General features: G+C 43.2%; 2 protein-coding genes across 7 annotated transcripts in view; one reads left to right on the top strand and one right to left on the bottom strand.

Moving 5' to 3' along the window:
• EFCAB11 (EF-hand calcium binding domain 11) overlaps positions 1–2,570 on the bottom strand; it is a 169,948-nt gene extending 167,378 nt beyond the window's left edge. For all 3 annotated transcript variants that reach the window (XM_074393481.1, XM_010350584.3, XM_074393482.1), the window contains exons 1-2: positions 2,423–2,570; positions 1,765–1,860 (exon numbers count right to left, since the gene is read on the bottom strand). In XM_074393481.1, the coding sequence (XP_074249582.1) occupies positions 1,765–1,860; positions 2,423–2,497 (171 nt within the window). In that variant the 5' untranslated portion in view covers positions 2,498–2,570. The remainder of the gene's footprint in view (positions 1–1,764; positions 1,861–2,422) is intronic.
• A 1,135-nt stretch (positions 2,571–3,705) lies between these two features.
• Positions 3,706–23,359, top strand: part of TDP1 (tyrosyl-DNA phosphodiesterase 1) — a 97,491-nt gene continuing 77,837 nt past the window's right edge. For 3 of the 4 annotated variants that reach the window (XM_010350583.3, XM_003939869.4, XM_074393480.1), the window contains exons 1-5: positions 3,706–3,776; positions 11,539–12,098; positions 14,901–14,944; positions 16,094–16,149; positions 19,573–19,669. In XM_010350583.3, the coding sequence (XP_010348885.3) occupies positions 11,546–12,098; positions 14,901–14,944; positions 16,094–16,149; positions 19,573–19,669 (750 nt within the window). In that variant the 5' untranslated portion in view covers positions 3,706–3,776; positions 11,539–11,545. Of the gene's footprint in view, positions 3,777–3,797; positions 4,057–11,538; positions 12,099–14,900; positions 14,945–16,093; positions 16,150–19,572; positions 19,670–23,359 lie in introns of those variants that run through there. The other variant, XM_074393479.1, reaches the window with a different exon arrangement.

Here is a 23,359-nt window from a genome sequence, read left to right as displayed (position 1 = left end):
TTTCATTGTACAAATGACAAAGCATTTAGGTGATATACTATAAATAAATACTGATTAGTGACCTGTGGTTAGTAAATAGTTCATTTGCTTAAAAAATAAAATAGAAAACTTCACCCCAGTATGAAAAGTAAAATCTGTTAAATTTCATGGAGCATAGGTACAATAAGTTACATCACTGTAACTGTCATTAAATTCCTCATTCTAAAACTGAAACCATATAGACTCAAGGGTGATAAAGACAAAATGAGACAAGTTATCATTTCAGGTGAATCCAAGTTAAATACAATGCTTCACAGACTGATTCTATTTAGCTGACCTGCTTCCAGCTGAAATGATTGCAGGTTAACAGGAGAGCTGCAATTTGTAAGAGTCAGCCCTGACTGCTTCTTTGAGCTCCATAATAAGCTTCACAGTAACTAAGCATCCCCTCATAGTTGAGCCACTCTGAGCCCACCTGGGTTGTTCAACCGACCTGGGTCAAGAGAATATATTAAGATTTACTGTGCATCACAACTTCACAGTACATTTGTTCTGTTGACACAAATAGGGTAGGGAAGCATGACATCACAGGGTCCCTGGCTTTACTGGGCTTTCAATCTGGCAGAAAGGTAGAGCCCACTCATGAGGAACAGCTGGGCCAGAATTAATCGCCAAGCTGTCCAGTCTAATGAGAGTGAGGGTTGGCATTCCAGGCTAGGCCCTGAGTGCTCCCTTTGCCTGATGGTTGCAGTTCAGTTTCTTGAATCTAGACAATATCTTGACTCTAATTCCAGCTTAACAAGAAGGGCACTTTCTCTAGAATACATGTAGCAGGAGAGCAGAAAAGCGTAAAGACAGGGTGAACAGAAAACTTGTCCTACTGAAGTAGGAGGTTCATGGAGGCTCAGCTCAATTCTCATTATTGGTGAATTGGTGCAACCTTTTCTGGAGAGCAATATCAGAATTCTAAATGTATGCATCCCATGGCCCAGCAATTATACTTCGAGGAACTTACTCCACAGATATGCAGCCACAAGGACATAAATATGTGTATCATTGCAGCAATGTTTGTAGGAATAATAATAAAAAAAAAAAACTAAATAACCTGAGACAGGAACCTGGGTAAACAGAATATGCAACTATATTTTAAAATGTGTTAAGGTACATGCTTTTAGGTTGATACACTGTTAAATGAGAAAAGCAAGTTAAAGTAGGCACAATATTTACCCATTTATGTTTTCAATAAAATATTATGCATTCATGTTTGTCATGGATAGAAAATTTCACAACTACACAAAAAACCGTTAATAATGGTAATCCCCTACAAATGGGACCCTCTTGTAGGCAGGGAGGGGATTTCATGTTCAACTTTATACCTTTCTGCACTGTTTTAATTTATTGACTGTGGATATATTTTACAAACAAAACAACAAAAGTAAAGCTTAAGAGACTCTGTGACATGTTCTATGTAAATTTCTTCTGTTACCCACACTTCCCCCCTCAGCCTTGCCTCTTGGCACCTCTCTAGCATCTTGTATTTATTAGTTATTAGCAGCCTGGTGGTGAGATAGGCCTGTGTAGGCTCCAGTGGTATATAGACTTCTGCTTCATCTCTGGGTTGAGATGTTAAGAGGAAACTAAAATTCGGCACTGGAAATATCTCTGAAATTGCTTATAAAGCAGCGATTGACTTTATAAACATCCTACGCTAGCCCCGTGAACTTTTCTTAGGATCCATTCACCATCGATCGTCTACCCCATCCCAAATATATAAGAAAGCTCTACCTTGGAGGGCTTATACCCAAACAGCATTACAACAGCAACTTTAAAGTCCTCTCTGCTGAGATATCCTTTGTGATCTTCATCACATGCTTTAAATACCTGAAGAACATTGAATAGCTTTAGTTAATGAGACAGAAACGGTTTCTTACTTTTATTACTAGTTGATTATATAGTTTGGACCTCGAAAATCTAAAACTTGGCCCAGCCATAGAGTTTGAAAACGGAATTTCCTTGTGCCAATATTAACTCTCAAGAAATCTTAAAGATGGGCTGAAATTTCCCTCAAGAAAGTGCAAACGAGTTAACCGCCAGGCTGACGCAAGTCCATTCATTTAGACCACTGAGATAAATTCTACCTAAAATTCAGTTCTGGAGTTAGGAAGGTGAGGCAAAGGCGCTGGTTTTGAAAGGCGGGAGGAGAGATGAAGATTCGAGATTACCATTAATAGACTATGTAGAGGGAAAAGAGAAGCAAGTTGGAGGTAGCCGTGTAGTCCTGGACCGGGAGCCAGGAGCCCTGTAGCTCCGTAACCACGACCCTTTGGACGGGCAGCCCAGGTCTGGTCTGTACAACTGGGCAGAGTGAGACCGGCAGGGAAGAAGCAGCAAGAGGCCCGGGCCAAGCTGACGTCCGAGACTCAGTCGCCCTCTGGACACCTACTTTAACCCACATCCTGTGTTCCGAGGGACTGGTTTCCCACGTCCGCGACCTGGCCACAGCCTCGGAGAAGAACATCGCGACAGCAACCACCGAACCAGAGCGACCCAGTCACCCACAACTGCCCCAGCCTGGCTTGCAGCCTACCATGACCACGCCCACCGCGGCTCAGGAAGCCGAACTTCACCGCGCAACTCCAACGTCTCCTCCCATTGGACAACCTGCCAGCCACTCGCATTAATCCCACAGGGCTATTGGCCAGAGCCTTTGTTTAATCAGGTTTCCTTGGAGGCGCCCGGGGCGGTGAAGCTCCCAGCCTGCCCCCAGCACTTGGCTCCACCTGCTGCGCTGTCCCCTTCACTCCTTGCGCGCGACTGTAAATCCAAGCGCTTTTACGTGTTGGTTCAATGTGTCCTGGTTCGGGATTTCCTTCATTCTCACCCTCCATCTTGCAGTAAGTTACTTTTAATCATTTAGATCTATGGCACTATGCTAAACATTATATGCAGACAAAAAGAGTGTACACAAGCATAAAAAGAACCAAACGAAGAGCCAAGTCCAGGATTCTCGTTCAGATCAGCAAGTCATTGGGACTGAGCACCCAGGGTAGCCACTACGTGTGTTCTGCCCTCCAGACAACGACAGCACCTTGCACTGTGCCTAGCACAAAGTAGGTCTTCAATGAACGAAACGAGGTGTTACGTTCACACAAATGTATTTCACTCAGTCCTCTGGAAGTGATGCCTAGGTTGAAAAACATTCCAATAATAAATACCATAAACAGCATCAAGCCCAGATTTCATAGCAAACATCTTTATGAAAGGCAAGGAATGTGAGGAGAGTTCTGTTTCTCAGATTTCTAAAGAACCCAACTGTTTCTAAGTAGGAACAGACATTCGAGGTTCTGAGTCCAATGGGAACTCATTTAACTTTTTATTTTATAGTCGATTTTAAACTCTGCACCCATCCCTTGCCAGGACACAGATCTCCTTACAGCTGCCTTTATCCTCTCTCCACTTTAAATACCGCTGCACGGAGCCCTGGGAGTCTGAGCCATGATAATTCTATAAAGAGGGTGAGTCTTGCTAATAGTTAACTAGAGAGAAGTTAGGGGACGGCTTTCTGGTTTCCCTCTCGTTTTAAGAAGCCTCCAGAAAGTGAGCCGAGAGCTAGGGGAGGCCCCGCCCCGTCCTGGGGAAACACCCGGCGGGCTTTAGGACCCAGCAGTGGGTTCCCGGAAGGGGAAGGGGCCGGGCTTCGGGCAAGCGCCGCTGTCCGAAGGGTTTGAACTGCGCGCATGCGCGATAGCCGCCGTTGGGGCGGGTTCCGAGGCGTGTGTGTGTTCTGCGCACCTCAGGTAGGTGCTGTGCGACCGCGGGCGTGGACTCGGCGCGGTTTCTCCCGGGCTGCGGTTTGGCCCAGGATCCTGCTCCTGGTCCGGTCGCGGTGCGCGGGCTGCTGGAGTCCAGCAAGGCTGGAAACGGAACGCGAGGAAATGGCGCGGCCAGGAAGACGGGACAGGGTCAGATCACAGCGCTTTAGGGGACGCGCACGGGCGCCGCGGGGACCCGAGTCTTGCACGGGCGCGACGCGAGGGGCCCCTGCTCAGGTTCTTATTCCCTGACCCAAGCTTACAGGTGCGTGGTCCCATAAAGTGAGTAGGAAAGCGCCCACTGCGTGCCCCAGGCGGTTAAGCTTTCTGTGGTCGGTTTCCCAGTAGAGGGGGACCGTCACCGTAGTACAGAGTTGTCCTGAGGGTGAAGCGAGTTGACACCCGATGAGGGGCTTCGAATCGTGCCTGGCCCCAGGTGAGCATGCAGTCAGGTTAGCAGCTGCAGCCATCACTTCCTCACGTTCCGAATCGGCCCACTTCGGTCGGTCCCCAAGCCTTCAGCAAGAGCCCTCTCACTTCTTTGTCCCCAAACCATTCCCTACAGAGTTTTAGCACCCATTTGTATTAAAAAGGCAAATCGACAGCGGGCGCGGTGGCTCGCGCCTGTAATCCCAGCACTTCGGGAGGCAGAGGGGGCAGATCACTTGAGGTTAGGAGTTCAAGACCAGCCTGGCCAACATGATGAAACCCCATTTCTACAAAAAGTAGCTGAGCATCATGGCGGATGCCTGTCATCCCAGCTCCTTGGGAGGTTGGGGCGGGAGTATTGCTTGAACCTAGGAGGCAGAGTTTGCAGTGAGCCAAGATCTAGCCATTGAACTCCAGCCTCAGTGACAGAGTAAGATTCTGTCTCCAAAAAAAAGGACAACTTGGACTTCCCTTCTTCTTAAAGCCCTCAATGGGGCCCCATTGTTCTTAGCATAAAATCCAATGTCTAGCAAGTTTTCTCCCCTCACCCTTTTTATCCTGAACCACTGCCTGCCTTGCCTAAGTCGTTTTTTATGACCTCTCTTACCTCTGCAGGCTGGGTTCTCTCTGCTTGGAATGCTCTTTACACCATCATTTAGACAGCAGGTTCCTTTTGGCCCTCTGGGTCTCGTTTATATGTCACTTCTTCAGCATGTTCCAAAGTAAGGCCACCCCTATTTTTTGTCTCATAAAATGTAATGAATGTCTAGTCATCTTGGCTATTACAGTTTGTATGTGTGGGTCTGTCTCTTCTGCTCTGAAATTATGCTCTGCTAAGGTAGAAGCGGTATATCATTAACGCTTCATTCTCAGTTTTTGGCACATAATAGCTGCCCAGTAAGTTGTTGAATGAATGAAGTCTGGGGGGTAAGCATGATAACCATTTTACAAACTAAAAAACTGAGGCTTGGCAGTTAACTAACCTGCCCAAGTGCACATTTACTCCCTAGTGAGGGCTGGGTTTGAGACAAGGGCCCATGTTTGCCTATCACTGGCCACAAGGGGACTCATCTGAGGAGCCTGGTCCCAGGCCCAACTGATAGTCCTTAAGCTCCATGAGAAGTTGCTGCTGGAGGTGAAAGAGAAATGCCCCAGCTGGGTCTGGTATAGTGGGGAGGGAGGAAATACTAGCAGCTGTAAATGGAGTACCCTTTCATATCCACAACATGTTTTAAAGTCCTTAATAAAAGCGTTAAAAGTGCCCTGAGCTAGCACTTGGCGGGAAATATTCTTTGTTTTTCATGTTAGTGCAGTGTTTGCCAAATTTGTCACTCACCTGCCTTTTTCCTAGTTTGTTTTTTTCTCAACACATACGATGCAGGATTTTTCTAGCGCTGCTTTGCCAGCCGGAGACCTCCAGCCCTGAGCTGGCCACAGGAAGTGCTCTGCCCACTCAGCCTGGCAGGCAGCATTTGGCTTTCATCCTGGCCGGCATCCTGCGGTCAGCATGACTGCATGCTCAGCCGGCGAGGAGTGGGTATGTGAGTGAGTGAGCCTGGAGGCCCAGCTGGCTCCTCCAAGTGCTGGCCCAGGTATAGGCTCCATGCAAGGCTTGTGGCTGGCCTAGGGGTATGGTAAGTAACCCCAGCAGCAGACTCCAGTGTCCAGACAAGGGGGACACAGTGATGCCTGAACACTTGGAGATGCCAGGCAAATAGGGATGTGTTAACAGCTCTTTTAGTCCCACCATCCACACCCCAGCGAATGGGGGTGTGTGGCAGCCAGCAGCTAGCTCCCTCTTCCATTGCTCCACCAGTGGAACCAAGTACTACAGGGTTATATCTCTATTTGCTGTACTCGCTGTTTGGCAGGTCCCAGTTTCTTATCCCACGTTCAGGAATAATGAGGTTAGGCTGACAACCGAAGGGGAGAAGGGCAGAGATGAGTTTTATTGAGCAGTGAACCAGTTCTCAGCAGAGAGAACCCTAAGTGGGCGGCCCCTACCTGAAGTCGGGTATGCCCCTGCCCAAAGGTGAGCAGTTCCTCAGTGTGGCTGAGGCCAGGGCTTTTGTGGGCTCAGAATGGGGAAGTGTATGCTGATTGGTTTATGAGTATGCAAAAAAGGCTAAAACAAAGGCACCACTTCAAAGGTGGGCATGACAGTATAAAAAACTAATTAGGGAAAAGTAGGTGTCTGTAAAGTAGGTGAAGGGTGGGGATTAATCAGAGGAAAGTGTGCCAAGTGGTAAGAGAGGTTCTCAGTCTGGTCCGTGGATCTGTCCGAGACTTGTAGCTTGGCTTTCAGGCTTTAAACTGTCTTTGGTTTGCAGGTGGGATTTCCTCTGGGGACCTGCCCCTCTCTGCCTAGGGATTTGTCTGCCTCCTTTTGCTCTTACGTAGACTATCACACACTCAGTATTTTTGTTTGAATCCAATCATTCTTTTACATAAACTGTATTTTGCTATTTCAAATATAACGTAGCCATAAGATACCTTCTGTTGATGGTAAACGAAACTGTTGGTGCCTACAGAAGAGCCCAGACCTGCTATTTGTTCAAAATCAAGATTAAAAGCATTTCTACAACACTCCAACTTTCTTCTTGATTTAAACAGGGAGTTTGGATTGGAATGGAAGGGGAGGTTCTTTCATAATGTCAGATCCCAGTCACTTCCACTCTAGGAAACACTGTGCTGTCCTGATTGAGTGCCAGGATTCAGAATCAACATAGCTATATTGCATTCTCTGATTCGGTACCACTCACGAAAAGTGTGACTTTAGGTTTATGCTGTATCAAGCACTGCCCAAGCAGGGAAGACAGATAATAAACAATTGAAGGAAAGCTCTTGGGTTCTGTGTTTGTAAAAACTGTATGACTCGATTACAAAACACTCTGGAATCCTGGGCACCAGATCCTGTATGAGGGAAGTAATTCTGATACTGGTGACCATTCAGTTATCCAAAGTAAAAGTTTGATATTAGTGTTTACCAGCAGTCCTTTTCCAACTGGCTGCGTACCTTGATTTCATAAAGAGATTGGTACGCTGCTAAACTTAATTGCAAGACACAATTTTATTAGTGTATTGCACTAAATTGTAACCCAATACATTGTATTGTGTTGTCTTTAATAAGCAACTCTGGCATATTTTTTAGTGTCAGCAAGTTCAAAACTTTATGTATAGAGCAGAACCCCAAGAAAGGCTTTGGTCTCTAGAAAATGTCTTTTTAAAAGCTTTCCTACTTTGTTGGAGAGAATTCCACTTCCATGTGGTTTTAGAAAATGTAGATAATGATAAAACTAAAAAACCTTTGAAGTTCTCTAATTCACAGAGTTGCTAAGGATTTTACCTACAGAATTCTAATGGTTTGGGAATTCCATTTTATTTCTGGTATAAGTAATATTTTGATGCCACGAAAGAAATAGCACTCAAATATAAATCCTCTCAGCAAGGCAGTTTACCTCTTAGAAGGTTGTGCCTCACTGATGGAGCAATGGTGAGCACACACCTGGACAAAAAGGGATAGTTATTTCTGACGGACGTCACCCCTACTGGTGTTTCGTTCTCCTGTTGGCTAGGGTTAGACCACACAGGCTAGACCAGGCGTCCTGCAGGCCGCATGCGGCCCCCTGAGGCCATTTCCGCACTTAAGGAAGGGGCATCTCTTTCATTGGTTGTCAGTGAGAGGAGCACAGTATGTGGCAGCCCTCCAACGGTCTGAGGGACAGTGAACTGGCCCCCTGTTTAAAAAGTTTGGGGACGCCTGGGCTAGACTAACCCCGACTGGCTATTTTTAGGAGAGCAGGAGTGCAAGCCAGAGTGGCAGGGTAGGTGGTTTGGCGGGAAGGACTGTTACAGGCAAGTCAGAGCAAGTAGCCAGGGGTGACCTAGGTCAAAGCAGGTGACCAGGATGAGTCAGGACAGAGCTAGGGACCAGGGAACAGATGTGAACAACTGATTAGAACTGGTGGAGAAGGTTGTTTACTGAAACTATAAGGGAGTTCAACTTTAAAATGAAGGACAAATAACTGAACATACTGACATACCGATTCTTTGAAGAGAAATTTAGAATTCATTGTATATAAAATTTATGTAATACAGTCAACCATATTTGTTACTCCCCTAGGGAAGAGATGATGGTAGCCTCTGAAGATTCTGCAGTCTGCTTCTAAGAGGGAAGCTGAATCTTTTCTCACCAAAAACTGAGACCTGCTATTTGGTTTAGAATGAGCAAGGTATCTATAGAGAACAGCCTGAGGACTGTAACTGAAGATTCTATTACTAAGCACCTTGCTTTTGAGCTGTTTTAGAATTCTAAGGAAGCTAGAGCTGACTTTCAGAGAGCGGTTTTTCCTAGGGTGGTTCTTTCGTTCCTAAATAACTTTAAAGTCACAAAACCTAGCCAGTGAAATAGTTTCTTCAAAGTGAATTGTAATGGCTTAAATACCTCTATCCAGCCACTTCTAGACTCTAGAACACTAGAGGAACCTAAGGTTTTGTGCGTGTGTGTGTTTTTAAACCCAGAAGGATTAAAAACACATTTTAAAAAACACCTCTGAGCTGCTTAAGTAGGTGTTCAGTAGTAAATCAATCTAATCTCTTTCATGGAGGAAACTGGGCACTCAGACCCCTCTAACCATGACAATACAATTCTACAACCCCAGTTATCCAGTTTCTTAATCATTAGCAGATTAGAAACAGTTTAGGGAAAATATTCCTATGTTATGAGTTTTAACAACCCCTAGAAGTGGGCTGGACAGGTGTAGAAATGAATAGGAAACTAAGGAGATATGAAGAAGGCTCAAAAGAGCCAGACAGTCTGGGGTCACAATTACAGGAGCAGGTGGCCCCAGCCCTCTCTGCAGTCTGTAGGCTTTGGCTATGAGATAATAATGTTCATGGCTGGTGGGGTAATAGTGACCATTAGCCATGAAGAACACAGGCCAGATTATTGTCTTGATGCATTCTTGCATAATAGTCCCTGAAATGTATAAGTTACAGAAGGCTTGCTTGACTTGACTGGTAGCTAATTGAAAATGGTTAAATGAGAAATTGTCAAAAGGGATAAATACCTTTAAAATAGGTGTTTTTTGTTTGTTTGTTTGTTTGTTTGATTGTTTAGCTGTGTCCACTGAAAAATCATGAAATCTGTATGTTTAGAAAGGAGAACTTCTTATAAAGGGTTATAGCCTGCAGCGTGGCTGACAGGCTGGGAAGCACAGCCTCAGGCAGAGACCTTTAACAGCATCCCAGGGAGGAGAGGGTAGAACTGGGATTTGTGCTGAGTGGGTTGGCAAGTATACGTATTCAACAGGTGTGGGAGGAGCTATGAATATTCAGCGAAGGAGGCACATGTGCACAGGTGATGAGCAAACATTCATGTTTTGTGCATCTCATGTTCACTTTGGGATGGAGCCTTAACATTTAAATGAATTACAATTAGGCCCCTTTTGTCAAAAGGTGAAGGAGGGACCTGAAGGCACTCACTCAGTGCTTAGCCTCTGAGGACTGATCAGAACCCGTCTGTGTTTTCTTATCAGGAGAAAGTTGCTGAAGTTGTTCTGTTGCCCAATGACAGCTGTGGTGATGGCCTGTGGAATCAGAGGGGTCAGTTAGTCAGGCATCTATTTGGCAGTAGGTAAACTGCAATTGTTTAGATATTGCTATCTGCAGGCCAGTGCTTGTTTAGCTGCTAAAGAAAAAAAGAACCGTGGGGCAGGTAGATCATAGTTTATTCTTTAAGGGTAGCATTTTGTGATTTAACCCTTGCTTGGCATGACCGTAGGTCTTATTTATGATTTAATGTTGTATTGCCACAGAATCTATTTTGCCAGTCTTATGATCTCTGGTCAGTTGTGTTTAAACAGCAAAAGGGAGGGGATATAACAGCATGTCTGAGCTCCCATCCCATCATGGCCTGGAACTTGTTTTTGTTTTCGTTTTTGTTTTGAGACAGAGTTTCGCTCTTGTTACCCAGGCTGGAGTGCAATGGCACGATCTCGGCTCACCGCAACCTCCGCCTCCTGGGTTCAGGCATTTCTCCTGCCTCAGCCTCCTGCGTAGCTGGGATTACAAGCACGCACCACCATGCCCAGCGGAACTTGGTTTTTAAGGTTTTAAAAGGCAGTTTTACCTCTCTGAGGTCCCCTTGGCCAACGCTTTTATTTCTCATGTAGAGACATATGCATCTGTATTCATTTGCAAATCTTTTGATGTAGAATTAATGTAGAATTCCCTTTTTAGGGGGAATGTGGGTCTTGTGAAGGGAGTGTAACCATCTTGGTTTACTCCACTCAATGCATCTTTTTCAGCCTCTTTAAAACAGCAGAAACTTAAAAGATGCTCTGTTAATCTGAGCACAGACTATTGAGTTTTGTAATTTTCCTCAGGGTCTTGTGCTAAAATGTTAAAAGTATCACACTGAGGAACTGGTTTTTAGCTATCTGGAAAGTCTACTTAGTCCTTAACCATTGAATTGATGAGATTATGTAGTAACACCAAAAGTGTCTCTTGCGTGTACTTTCCTTTTCTCAGAACAAGAAAGTAGAATTTGACTTTGTGGCTTAAAAAATAAAAACGTGTTGCTTTAGTACAAGTTATCTCTGTGTAGGTTTTAGTAGATTTATGATGTGGCCAGTGGGATATCTTGAGTTAGTTGGGTTCTCATGAAAGTGGTATAAATAATGTGTACACCTAAGTGGTCATTTGGCATTCCTCTTGAAAACTTTAAGCTTTATGGTAAATGGGGTGTCTTTTGGGAAGTAAGACATAATCACTGAAAGCCTATGGGTGCCTGTGCTTCAGTAAAGGCTAGGCTTGTAAATTCCAATTTGACCTTGAGCATTTGAATATAGATTAAATTGACCTTAACCCCAAACACTTGTTGGAAGCTTCAGGGTCAAGAATGAATGAATGTTTGGTTGGTTTCAACACCCTTTCCTAGGACATCTAAGAACAAAGTTTAGATTGAAAAACAAGGCCAGGCTTGGTGGTTCATACCTATGATCCCAGCACTTTGGAAGGCCAAGGCGGGTGGATCGCTTGAGTCCAGGAGTTTAAGACCAGCTTGGGCAACAATGGTGAAACCCTGTCTCTACCAAAAAAGAAAGAAAAAAAACAGTGGGAGGAGGGGAAGGTAGACAAAGGGAATCTGATAGTAGATTCTGGTAATGTGCCTATAAACACCTAAAAAGCAGCTGATGTTAAGTGGTTCAGCCTCTGCAAGGTGTTAGCTCATCTGACAGGGAAGTTGAGAGCAATAAAGTTTTTGCCAGTAGCCTAATGAATGGGAAATGCTGATGTTTCCGCCTTTCATTTCCAGGAGTGTAATGTCTCAGGAAGGCGATTATGGGAGGTGGACCATATCCAGTAGTGATGAAAGTGAGGAAGAAAAGCCAAAACCAGACAAGCCGTCTACCTCTTCTCTTGGGCGAGGAGCAGCAAATGAGCCCAGGTACACCTGTTCCGAGGCCCGGAAAGCTGCACACAAGAGGAACGTATCACCTGTGAAATTCAGCAACACAGATTCAGTTTTACCTCTCAAAAGGCAGAAAAGCGGTTCCCAGGAGGACCTAGGTTGGTGTCTGTCCAGCAGTGATGATGAGCTGCATCCAGAAAGGCCTCAGAAGCAGGCTGAGAAAGTGGTGATCAAAGAGGAGAAGGACATCTCTGCTCCCAGTGATGGCGCTGCCCAAAGAACTGAAAATCATGGCCCTCCCACCTGCCACAGGCTCAAAGAGGAGGAGGAAAATGAATACGAGACGTCAGGGGAGGGCCAGGACATTTGGGACATGCTGGATAAAGGGAACCCTTACCAGTTTTACCTCACTAGAGTCTCGGGAATTAAGCCAAAGTATAACTCCGGAGCCCTCCACATCAAGGGTAAGAAGATGCTGGGTGTCAAGGAGTTATTGAATTGCACTTGAGAGTCTCCTCCATGAAACAAGGAGGGCAGCCTAGAATGATTTCTGAGAACTCTTCTTTGTGTTCTTAACTACTTTCAGGAAAAAAATTCTTGACAGGCAAGTGCATTATTTTGACAGCAGACTGTTTACTCAACTTGGGCAGAGAATATGTTCTCAAAACCCTGTAGCTCAACCCTTTGTATCCCTTAGCACAATGTTTAGCATTATTTTTTTTTTTTCCGAGACAGAATCTTGCTCTGTCACCCAGGCTAGAGTGCCGTGGCATGATCTTGGCTTACTGCAACATCTGCCTCCCAGATTCAGGCATTTCTCCTGCCTCAGCCTCCTGAGTAGCTAGCATTACAGGTGCATGACACCATGCCTGGCTATTTTTTTTTTTTAATTTGTATTAGAGACAGGGTTTCACAAGTTGGTCAGGCTGGTCTTGAACTCCTGACCTCGTGATCCACCCGCCTCGGCCTCCCAAAGTGCTGGGATTACAGGCGTGAGCCACCGTGCCCAGCGCATTATTTAACTTTGAGGTTAAAGATTAAGCTTTATGAATTACACTTTACCAACAAAGTAACAAATATTTAACAACAGTAGTTCTCCATGGGCCTAGGCGCAGCAGCCTCAGCATCAGCTGGAACTTGTTAAAATGAAAATTCTCGAACCCCATTCCAGATTTGTTAAATCAGACTCTGAGGGTGAGACCCTGCAGTCTGTTTTCACGAGCCCGTCAGGGGATTCTACTGCCCAGTCAGGTTTGAGAACCACTGCTTAAAAGCCTGGTTTTGGCTCCCGGTGAAGAAGGGGAAAAAAAAAAAAAAAGTGCCTGAGTACAAATAGTTGTTTCATTTGTGGATCAAAAGATGGTCTTCGTTTGCTCTCATTCCTCAGGGAGCACCTGCAGGGGGAGCAGCAGGAGCTCCAGAATCTGCTTTCTGGCTTCACCACTCATTTGCTGTATGAATTGTTAACATAGGACCTAACATTCTCTGAATTTCAGTTTGTTCATTTTTAAACTGGAAATGCAGAAAAATTGGAGCAAATACATGAAGTGACCAATGTAATATATTCACATGGCAGATACACACAATAAATGTTATTATCCTTATTTCACATTTTTTTCTTGTCCCATATTTAAGAATAGTAATGTTCACTGTCAGCAGTATTTTTTTTAATATATATACAGTATATGACTATATGGTGTGTGATGTATACGTGTCGAGTATTCTATTCTGTAGAGTCTTCTACAGGTTGTTTTCTTTTTGAGAATCTCTTGGTATTTGTCAAGTTTTTTGTTTGTCTGAGACAGATTGACAAATACTTAAAGAATTTTGCCAAGTTTTGCTCTATATAATAAAATAACTGGCTATTAGCACCCAGATATTGTGGTAATATAATAGCGCTTATATATATTTTCTCCTTTAGTCCTCAGGACAGTCTTATGAGTAGATGTTATAATTGTCTTCCTTGGATAAGTGATGGATCTGCAGTTTAGACGTGCCCAAGGTCATAGAACTGGTAATGACATTCTGGCATCAGAATCCATGCTGTTTGCTATAGCACTCTACCATGTGCCATAATTTTAGATGGTTTAGAAGATCTCATGGAGGAAGAGAAACTTTAAAAGACCCTTGAAAGATGGGTAAAATTTAGAAGGGTAGAAATACATGCTGGTGGGGGCAAAATGGAAGAATGTATTGCAATTTATCTCTGCAACGCTTCTAATAAGGTAGGAACTTCCTTATGATTTGTTGTTATTGTTATTCTCTGAAAATCTTTCTACCCCAGCATCTAGCTCAACCTCCAGAAGATAGGAGGCACTCAGTAAATATTTTTCAGATGAATAAGACCAGTCTTAATTCTCAGAGACGGTTTAGTGGGTATGAGCGAAGGTGCTGGAGCCAGACAGCCTAGGTTCAAACCCCGACTCTACCCCTTCCTAGCTGTGTGTCTGTGGGCAGCCTCCTCAAGAGGCTCCTCCTCTATAAAGTAGGAATAACAGACCCCACCTGGAAAATGGATATGTGGAGTAAGTAATACATGGGAAGTGCCAAGAACGCTGCTTGGCACCTAACGTCTCCACACATGTGGCTACTGTGATAGAAGGTCATGATGATCCTGTACTTCCTCTCATGGTATAGTTTGAGAAGTGTAACATAAAGCTTGAATGGGTACAAAGCTTGAATGGGTACAAAGTCTAACATAAAGCTTGAATGGGTACAAAGTGGGACCTCCCTAGAGATGACCAGGAACACCAGGAATGTGAGTTTAGAATTGTGGGTGCCTCTATGCTTTCATTCACAGGCAGCAAGTTGCTCTCAGTAAGTGCTTTCCAGTCTTTCTGGAAATTCTTCCCAAACTGTCAAGGTTTATAAAATCTTTCTAGAAAGGCTTTCTAGTCTTAAGTTGGGAGGTTTCCTGGAGAGGAACTTGAATGGGCATTTGGAGGAGGTAGAAGTTCAGAGATCTGAAAAGAATTTGTATCATTATTTTCCATATTGTTTCTAAAATTGATCAGCCATTCAGTACTGAAGTTGTGGATTTTAGTTTTACATTGTCTTATAAAAATATATGATAAATATTAAATACCATAGGGAAATTATTTTTTTAATTTTATGAAACATTAAAGTCTGACTTTGTAGTAACGTTTTAGCTTCCTGTGTTCTGAGTCAAATCTTGATTGTCAGTGACTGTTGAATAAGTTAGTAGTGATTATTATGACTAGAGGATTTTTGTGAGTGTGAATTAGATTTATGTTTTGTCTTCTCAGATATTTTATCTCCTTTATTTGGGACGCTTGTTTCTTCAGCTCAGGTGAGTATACCTTTAAGGTGTTTTTTCTTTGGGTGAAAGTAGACAAGTAATTAAACAACTCCATGAGAAAATATGAAAAGTGCATCTTGGGGGTCTCAGTCCCATGTGGAGACTGAGATGGCACATACCTGGAAGCTAGCCACAGTCATGGGATCCATGGCCATCAACATAGAATGGGGATGTCAATATCAGGAGAGCTTTTGACTCACGTCCCACTGGCCAAGAAGTCTCTTTGGACATTCCAACCTGAAAGACTAGAATAGGACACTTCTTTGGGGGACACTGATTAATTCATGGGACTGAATTAACTCTGGTGCATAGAGTGGTGAGGTGTGAGTAGTGAAGGCCAAGTTAAGTTAGAAAAATGTGAATTTTCATGTTCAGTGGCTCCTTCCTGACTGAGCTGGTCCCTTTGTGTTGATAAATCATGTAATGCTCCAGACCCTGAAGTAAATGGTCGGAACAAATGGCTCTGTCCCTGAGGAAAGCCAGGCTTCTTTTATCTTTGGTTTGGCATTGAGAGTCCTGGTGTCCATTTGGAAGGTGGGGAGCTTTTGCAAATGCCCTGTTAGCTCAGTTGAGTTACTAAGTTACTAATTACCCAGGTGTGGGGAGGAGCTGTATGGATGAGACTAGTACAGAACTTGCATTTAAGATTTAATTGTTATAAGCCTAGTAAATGTCTGGTCCCAGGTGGCTGTATACAAAGCTAGCTAATAAGTTAGCCTGAAAGGAAATGTTCATTTCTGAAAGTCCTAGGATCTTTGTCTCCAGTATCTGTCTTTTTATAATCACCTAGGGGAAAAGGGATAAAATTATAAGCCCCTTTATTTAAATTAATCTCAAGGCCATTAGACATAATGTAATAACACCCTGCGGACAAGTACAGATGCTGCCAAAGCATGCAGAGATAATTTCCTGACAACCTGTTATCTCATGTACTTGGCTCTATTTAGGTTCTTTTAACCATTTATTTAAGATAAATTATAGATTTATTATTATTGCAGCATAACCCTCCAGGTTTACAAATAATATATGTAGTGCATCATTATTTTAGAGTTTCCTTAGTAGACATAATAACTAAACAATTCTCCTTCTGAACTGTTTGGCAGAATTACCCATGGCTTACTCTTCTTTTCTCCCATCTAGTTTAACTACTGCTTTGACGTGGACTGGCTTGTAAAACAGTATCCACGAGAGTTCAGGTGAGTTCTGCAGGGTGACAGACAACATCATAAACTGTGAGGGGGCTTTGACACCTAAGATTTGTATTTCTCAGGCAAAGCCACCGATCTCTTTTTGAATATTTGTCTTGAAACTATTGAAATTATATAGACGTTAAGTTATATTGGGAAAAGACCATTCTTTGATCTATTTAATCCTACACATTCTTTTTATAGATTTTAGCATTTTCCTCTGTGCTCTTTCAGGAAGTAGATAAGGTCAGGCTTTAACTCAAATAACAGAACTTTATATCCAGTCTTAATATGAAGGAAAAGACCATCTCCACATGCCTTCTAGATCTGTCAGTGTACCAACATGTGGCCAGCGTGCTGTGCTTTCCTTGGCATATCAATGGTGTTCTGTCTTAAGGATCCCTTTGTGTTTCTGTGATTAGGAAAGGAGGCTGTACCTATAGCCTTCCCTTACCTAGGCTCTGGAGGTAATGGATTTTTTTTTTTTTTTTTTTTTTTTTTTTTTTGAGACGGAGTTTCGCCCTTGTTACCCAGGATGGAGTGCAATGGCGCGATCTCGGCTCACCGCAACCTCCGCCTCCTGGGTTCAGGCAGTTCTCCTGCCTCAGCCTCCTGAGTAGCTGGGATTACAGGCATGTGCCACCATGCCCAGCTAATTTTTTGTATTTTTAGTAGAGACGGGGTTTCACCATGTTGACCAGGATGGTCTCGATCTCTCAACCTTGTGATCCACCCGCCTCGGCCTCCCAAAGTGCTGGGATTACAGGCTTGAGCCACCGCGCCCGGCCTAGTTTTATCTCCATGTAAAAGAATACTCAAAATAACAGTGGCTTAAATAAGACAGAAATTGTTTCCAGCCTGACAAGTTGACATGGTAAACATTTATGGTCTGGATTGGGGGCGCCAGGGTTCTCAGAGACTTATCCACCTACCCTTTCTGTTCTACCATCCTGGTGTGTGATTCAGTCTTCAGAGTCACCTCATGGCCCAGTATAGCAGCTAGAGCTCCAGCTTACTTGTCTATTCCAGGTAGCAGGAAGCGGGAGGGAGGAGGAGGACGAAAAAGGCCCACGTTCCAGCTATGCCCATCTGAGCAGACTTCCTGGAAGTCCCATACAGTACCTGCATCTATTTCATTGAGCACAGGCTGAAATGTCTTTTAGCTTAGCACACCTTGTTCTGAATTAGCCTTTTGTTAGAGAAGGAGAAGAGAATGACTGTCTGGAGGCAACAAGCAGTTTCTGCCTTGGCTCATCCTGGCAGTAGTATCCTTGGGTATCATCATACTGGCATTTTCTCTTCTTCCTCCCTTTTCTTAAAGACCTTGAAATCATCACCCCATTAGAGTGTTGGCAAAATGTAGACTGCCGTTCCTTTGTATCTGTTATGGGTTAAATTCTCTCACCCCCCAAAAAATCTGTTGGGCTTCTAATCCCCAGTACCTCAGAATGTGATCTTATTTGGAGATAGAGCTTTTACAAAGGTAATCAAGATAAAATTAGGGCATTAGGATGGCTACTAATCCAGTATGACTGATCTCCTTATAAAAAGAGAAATTTGGGTGCAGAGACATCAGAGATAAGACTGTGAAGACACAGAAGGCCATCTACAAGCCAAGCTCCCAGAAGCTAGGAGAGAGGCTTGGAACAGATGCGCTTCGCGGCCTCAGGAACCAATCCTGCCAACACCTTGATCTTGGACGTCTGGCCTCCAGACCTGTGAGACAATATATTTCTATTTTCTAAGCCACCCAGTTTGTGGCACTTCGCTGTGGAGGCCCTGGCATGCTAATACAGTGTCCATTTGGATTCTCAGTAACTAAAGGGAAAAAGTATCCTCCTCCTCCCTGCACACCCTAACTGCCATCTTGGGAAGGCTATTAAGAGCCTTAGAAGGTTGAGGAGTGGCCTAAATGGCAAGTTTAAGTAATATCCAGAATTTGTATGTAGAAAAATTCAGATCATAAGGATTTATACCTCATTATGCTGTTCTTCAGGTACTGTTTTTTTGTAATAAGTCATAGAACCAACATGTTTGAAAGAATTAATGAGGACGTCAGTTTCTATCAGTCATGTTTAATCTTTTGTTTAAAGATGACTCAATCTAACATTTTGTTTCTAGGTGATAGATGCATGAGTGTTGCTTTATTCTCTATATTGTTTTTCTTACCTAATTTCTAAAAAAAATCACAAATGCATGTTTTATAGTTTACCTGTCATGTAAGCATAAAGCTATTGGGTATGAGGTAATGAGGCATTAGTACTAGAAGTACGTTTTCGATGATGTTTCTGTCTAGTTGATTGTTTTTCCTTTGCGTATGGTAGAGAATCATTCTGCAGTGTGACTGATAAATCTGGAAGTGGCTCAGTTGTTTAACTTGCTTGATTGGTTATATCCAATTTTTGTTGTGTTGGGAGAGCTTATAGAAATATATTTATTTCTAAGGATTATCTTGCTTTGAATTAATCAGAAAGATCAAGAATCTCTCAAAAGCCTTTTAATGTATTCTTGAAAAGTGTTTTTATATTTGGAATTCAAAAATAGAGCATTTTCAGCATAGCTTGGGCTCTGTTTCACTGAAATCTAACCACCCATTAGTGTGTCTGTGTCATGCTGTGGGCCTGGGCCTGTTCACTGTTGTATCCTGGATCTAGCTCAATACATAGCACACAGGAGGAGTCTGGCTAATATAGATATGGTGTGAAATGAATCTACTGTGTGGTCCAAAAGAAGGAAATAAAAGCATTGTACTATATAACAATAATTATCTTTAATTTATTTGGACTTAAGTATTTTAACACAGAGCTACTTATGTGCCCTTTTGGGCTAAAGAAGATAATTCTTCAAGGACTTTGTTGAATATAGTCCTTGAATTCTCTCCGTGTTACAGCAGAACTGCAGGATCAGGCCATGTAGCCCCATTATAAAGGCATCCGGTAAACGAACATGAGCTGATCTGGTCAATGAACATGAGCTGATCACTGCTCTGTGTTAGCCCCGACTTCACTTACTACAAATGCCAGAAACAAATGTCAAGTGATAAAGAAGCTAGCATTCCTTAATGAGGCCAGAGTCCAGCTTCATGAATGATGTATTTTATTTTATTTATTTTTGAGACAGAGTCTCACTCTGATACCCAGGCTGGAGTGGAGTGGTGCAATCTCGGCTCACTGCAAACTTCGCCTCCCAGGTTCAAGCGATTCTCCTGCCTTAGCTCCGAAGTAGCTGGGATTAAGGCACGCACAACCATGCCCAGCTAATTTTTGTATTTTTAGTAGACGTGGAGTTTCACCATGTTGGCCAGGCTAGTCTCGAACTCCTGACCTCAAGTAATCTGCCTGCATCAGTATCCCAAAGTACTGAGATTACAGATGTGAGCCACTGTGCCCGGCCGTGAATGATGTATTTTAAATACTTATGCTCTCTTTTCAGGAAGAAGCCAGTCCTGCTTGTGCATGGTGATAAGCGAGAGGCTAAGGCTCACCTGCATGCCCAGGCCAAGCCTTACGAGAACATCTCTCTCTGCCAGGTAAGCCACTTACTGCCGTTGGAGAGCGTGTACAGTCTGAGAATTAGAAGGAAACATAGACATTTAGACCACCCTTCCACCTAGTGCAGAAGTCCTCTCTCCAGCATCAGTCATCAACAGATATTTGTCTAACCTCAGCTTAAACACTTCCTGAGATAGAGCATCCCATTCATAGTACTCCTTATGCTTGGAAAGGTTTTTCTTCTTGTGGACCTGAAGTCTTCCTAATTTCGACTCATTGGGTCTTAATTTTCCCCTTCTGGAGCCATACAAAATAAGTAAAGTCTTTCATCTTACACATGTCAGTGATTCATATATCTAAAGTGATCTGTCCTGTCTCTCTTAGTTTTCTCTCTGTGATTCAAACATTCTCTTCTTTGGTTGTTCTCAATGTAGTATGGATTCCGAGTCTTGCCACAACCTGCCGCAGTGCTCCCTGGTTGCATGTAGCTTGTCAGTATTCCTGTTGAAACCTGGGTTACGTAACTTACATTAGCTGCCATTGACACTTCATTGGTAGCCCTTCAACCATGTTCTTTTTTTCACATCAGTTGCATCTAAGGTCTAAACAGGAGAGACCCATAGATTAAAAAAACTGTTAGGAAACTATGTGAGTCATATGCTGCGAATGATCTAAGTCCAGTGTGGAGACATTAAATGGTCTCATAACAGGCATATTCACTTGGTTTTCTAGGACCAAAGCGAAGCAGAAAAGAAAGCTGTATTAGTTTGTTCTTGCACTGCTATGAAGGAATACCTGAGACTGGGTAATTTTTTTAAAAAGAGGGATTTAATTGGATCATGGTTCTGCAGGCTATACATGAAGCATGGCTGAGGAGGCCTCAGGAAACTTTCAGTCATGGCAGAAGGTAAAGAGGAAGCAGGCACGTCTTACTTGGCCGGAGCAAGAGGGCAGAGAGAAAGGGGAGGAGCTACTCACTTTTATTAAACAACCAGATCTCATGAGAACTCGCTGTCACAAGAACAGCAAGGGGGAAGCCCACCCCATGATCCAATCACCTCCTCTCAGGCCCCTCCTCCAACATTGGGGATTAAAATTCGAGATGAGATTTGGGTGGGGAAACAGACCCAAATCATACGAAAAACCAAAAAACAGTTATTGCCTGGTTTCTTTATGTATTCCCATAATTTTGTCCTAATACTTTGCAGCCAGCATAAAACGTGGCCAGTGACTTTCATTAGGACCCATTTCTTTAGACTCATCATCCAAAAGGATCTTCTATTACATGTGGCATTTTGAGCAAGAAACCTGCAAAGTAGAAAGGAAAACAAGGAATACAGAAGAATTTCTCACATTTACGTAACTACTTCCTGTAGAAATGGTGGTTATGAAGTAGCTGGTGTCATAGTCACCTTTTCCTATTTCGTTTAGCTGTGTTACCAGTCCATTCATGAGAAAACATGAAAGATTCTTTTTATAGCCCTTTTCTTTCCTTATCATTAGCTTAGCAAAATTGGCGAAAGATTTCTGTTCTTAGAGTACAGAGGCAAGAGTGAATTACATGCTTTCTGGATTTTCTTTCTTTTTTTTTTTTCATTTTCCTTCTAGTGTCTCTTTTCCCCATCCACAAAGATTTAAGAATTCCAACTCGCATGGTATCACTCTTTTTCCAACTATATATGATATCTTTGTATTTTTTTAAGATTAGTACAGTACAAGAGCTCAGTCTTGTTAATTTTAAACATATCTCACAAGATTTTCCATGTGTTGTAACCTACTTCACTTTATAGAGTTGTCATTTTAAAAATACCTTCTATGCAACATGGGTTCATCTCAACATGCCCATAGATGTGCCTTTGCTTCAGCGGTTGCCAAAATTCCATTGTTTTGCTTCTGTTTCCAGCAACGTAAGAGGTTAGTTATCCTACCGCAGTAGGATAACTCCTATCAAGTCTTACGGTGGGCAGAAAGTAAACTGACACAGAAATCCTGAAAACCAGTGACTAAATGAGTGGAAATAGAAAGTGTTTTTCAAATATTATTTACCTGTTCTGAAAGGTTGAGAGAGGTTCCTGTGCTTGATAACGTGCTCCAGGCTGGCCACCAGAGGGCATAGTGAGCTGTAGCTTCCAAACCGCTTGGAAAGAACTGTTTAGAAGTTCCCAGCTCTAGCTGAGGTGTAGGATTGTGTCCCTCTCCTGATCTCTTGAAACACCTTTATACCTTGTCTGTAATATAAATTCTTTTTCTAGCAGCATGGGTCATTTAAACTGAGACACATTAGTCAGAGAATCAGTGGCTGCTGACACTGTCCCATTTTGCAAACGTGGGACCTAAGGGCAGACTTTGAGACCTTGTGGTGGTCAGAGTCACGTTGCCGGGGCTCAGTCCCAGCTCTGTTTGTGTGTATTAATCTGCTCGGATGCTATAACAAAATTACCTGGGTGACTTTTCTTGGACTTGGGTGGCTGAAACAACAGACACTTATATCTCAGTTCCGGAACCTGGGAATCCAAGATGAAGGTGCCAGTCAGTTCAGTTCCAGGTGAGGGCTCTCTTGCCAGCTTGTAGATGGTCACCTTCTCACGATGTTCTCATGAGGGAGAGGGAGGAAGGCAGACACACAGTCTGTCTCTTTTATAAGGACACCAGTCCTGTTTTATCAGGATCCTACCCTTATGACCTCATTTAACCTTAATTACCTCCATGAAGTCCCTCTCTGAATAGTCATATTGGAAGTTGGGGATTCAACATATGAATTTGGTGGGGGGAACACAAGTGTTTATAACACTTATTCTGGGCTTGTCACTGGCTTGTCACCTAATTTCTTCATCTTTGAAATTGATTGCTAATGGTGTTCATTCTAGAGTTTGCTAAAGGATTTGATGCACTAGCCCAAAAACAGCAGCTGGTAAACATTATCTGTTGAAGCTATTATCCTTATTTTTTGTGCTTAGACTTGTCCAGAGCCTGTAATTTGAAGCAAGCTAAACAAAAGCCAGGTCTCTTGACCATCGTTCTTTCTCAGCTAAATATCAATTTGTAGAGTGGCAGTCTTCCTTCTCATTTTGTAATTTTGAAGGCATGAAATAGAGTTCCCTGTACTTTCTTCTGTGGCCAGAGTGCACAGATGCATGCTGGTCTGTGAGCATCTCCACTCCAGACAGGGGCTGTGTTGTAACTCACCTGTGTATTCCAGTGGCCCATTACTGCCCCCAGCAAAGTTTCACCCATGTCATGTGGTAGGGAGGGTGGGGTAGGTAGTGGGGAGGGGTTGCAGTAGTGATTACTGCAATTGTAGAATGCTTAGTGCATGCAGCCCCCCATTCCTCAGCATTTTGCATATGTGATCTCATTTCTAACAACTCTGGATCTCGTAACGGTACCATTTAAAAAAGGAGAAAGCTGAGGCATAGCGATAGACGTGTTTTCCAGAGTTGTACAAAGTTGTGAAGGCACGATTTGAGCCCATGTACTGCATTCCAAATTGCGAAACTTTTTTGGTTATTTAAACTCTTTTATAACCTGTATCTTGTGACATACTCTACTTAACCAAGGTCTGGCAGTAGTGGGTGTTAGATAAAATGTTTTCTATATACATCCCCTCCATTTCATATGTTTTTATTTTCAGCACTTGCTGTGCTTTCAATATAAGGACGCTTCTATTTTAATTTAACATCCCAAGTCTTTATGTTGTCACCACTTTCAGTGTTTCTTTCAAATATGCT

This window comes from Saimiri boliviensis, chromosome 2 (genome assembly GCF_048565385.1).
Source record: "Saimiri boliviensis isolate mSaiBol1 chromosome 2, mSaiBol1.pri, whole genome shotgun sequence".
Lineage (NCBI taxonomy): Eukaryota > Metazoa > Chordata > Mammalia > Primates > Cebidae > Saimiri > Saimiri boliviensis.
Note: the sequence above shows the minus strand (reverse complement) of the source record. Positions and strands in the feature narration are given on the sequence as shown.